The 1,277-nt window shown below is 46.8% G+C and overlaps 1 protein-coding gene across 1 annotated transcript; it reads left to right on the top strand.

Moving 5' to 3' along the window:
* Positions 1–332: 332 nt before the first annotated feature.
* On the top strand, positions 333–1,277 carry LOC117978552 (olfactory receptor 51I1). The gene has a single exon (XM_003819036.4). It carries the CDS (start codon positions 333–335, stop codon positions 1,275–1,277), a length of 945 nt encoding a protein of 314 aa, XP_003819084.2.

Here is a 1,277-nt window from a genome sequence, read left to right as displayed (position 1 = left end):
CAAAGCCTAAGATGCATTTTCTCTTTCTGGTCTACCAGAAACAATTGTTAATGTTGTCTCCTATTATGCCTTGCTATGTTATGGGCACTCATTTGATCATCAAACCACAGAGTTTCTACTATGGCCTAGACAGTGAGCAGGGCCCTGGTGGTACACAAACGATTAGAACCCAGTTGCTTCCTTAAAGAGATGAGTGTCTTACTGGGAAGGCAGGAATACAGGCAATCATTTTCAATCTATGACCTTTTGTTGGAGACAGGATATCTGAAAGAAAGTGAAGAAGTTTCCCAACACACCCTCTTGGGTCCATTCCCTATCTATACTCTCCCACCATGCTGGGTCTCAATGGCACCCCCTTCCAGCCAGCAACACTCCAGCTGACAGGCATTCCTGGGATACAAACAGGCCTCACCTGGGTTGCCCTGATTTTCTGCATCCTCTACATGATCTCCATTGTAGGTAACCTCAGCATTCTCACTCTGGTGTTTTGGGAGCCTGCTCTGCATCAGCCCATGTACTACTTCCTCTCTATGCTCGCTCTCAATGATCTGGGAGTGTCCCTTTCTACACTTCCCACTGTGATTTCTACTTTCTGCTTCAACTACAACCATGTTGGGTTTAATGCTTGCCTGGTCCAGATGTTCTTCATCCACACTTTCTCCTTCATGGAGTCAGGCATACTGCTGGCCATGAGCTTGGATCGCTTTGTGGCTGTTTGTTATCCATTACGCTATGTCACTGTGCTCACTCACAACCGTATATTGGCTATGGGTCTGGGCATCCTTACCAAGAGTTTCGCCACTCTCTTCCCTTTCCCTTTTCTGGTGAAACGACTGCCCTTCTGCAAAGGCAATGTTTTGCATCACTCCTACTGTCTCCATCCAGATCTCATGAAAGTAGCATGTGGAGACATCCATGTTAACAACATTTATGGGCTCTTGGTGATCATTTTTACCTATGGTGTGGACTCAACTTTCATCCTGCTTTCCTACGCATTGATCCTGAGAGCCATGCTGGTCATCATATCCCGGGAACAGCGGCTCAAGGCACTCAACACCTGCATGTCACACATCTGTGCAGTGCTGGCCTTTTATGTGCCCATAATTGCTGTCTCCATGATTCACCGCTTCTGGAAAAGTGCTCCACCTGTTGTTCATGTCATGATGTCCAATGTCTACCTGTTTGTACCACCCATGCTCAACCCTATCATCTACAGTGTGAAAACCAAGGAGATCCGCAAAGGGATTCTCAAGTTCTTCCATAAATCCCAGGCCTGA

This window comes from Pan paniscus, chromosome 9 (genome assembly GCF_029289425.2).
Source record: "Pan paniscus chromosome 9, NHGRI_mPanPan1-v2.0_pri, whole genome shotgun sequence".
NCBI lineage: Eukaryota > Metazoa > Chordata > Mammalia > Primates > Hominidae > Pan > Pan paniscus.
The sequence above is the reverse complement of the archived record's forward strand: the minus strand, read 5'-3'. Positions and strand labels throughout refer to the sequence as shown.

Coding starts and splice junctions, on each gene's coding strand:
- LOC117978552 (XM_003819036.4), top strand. CDS start 333: ATGCTGGGTCTCAATGGCACCCCCTTCCAGCCAGCAACACTCCAGCTG.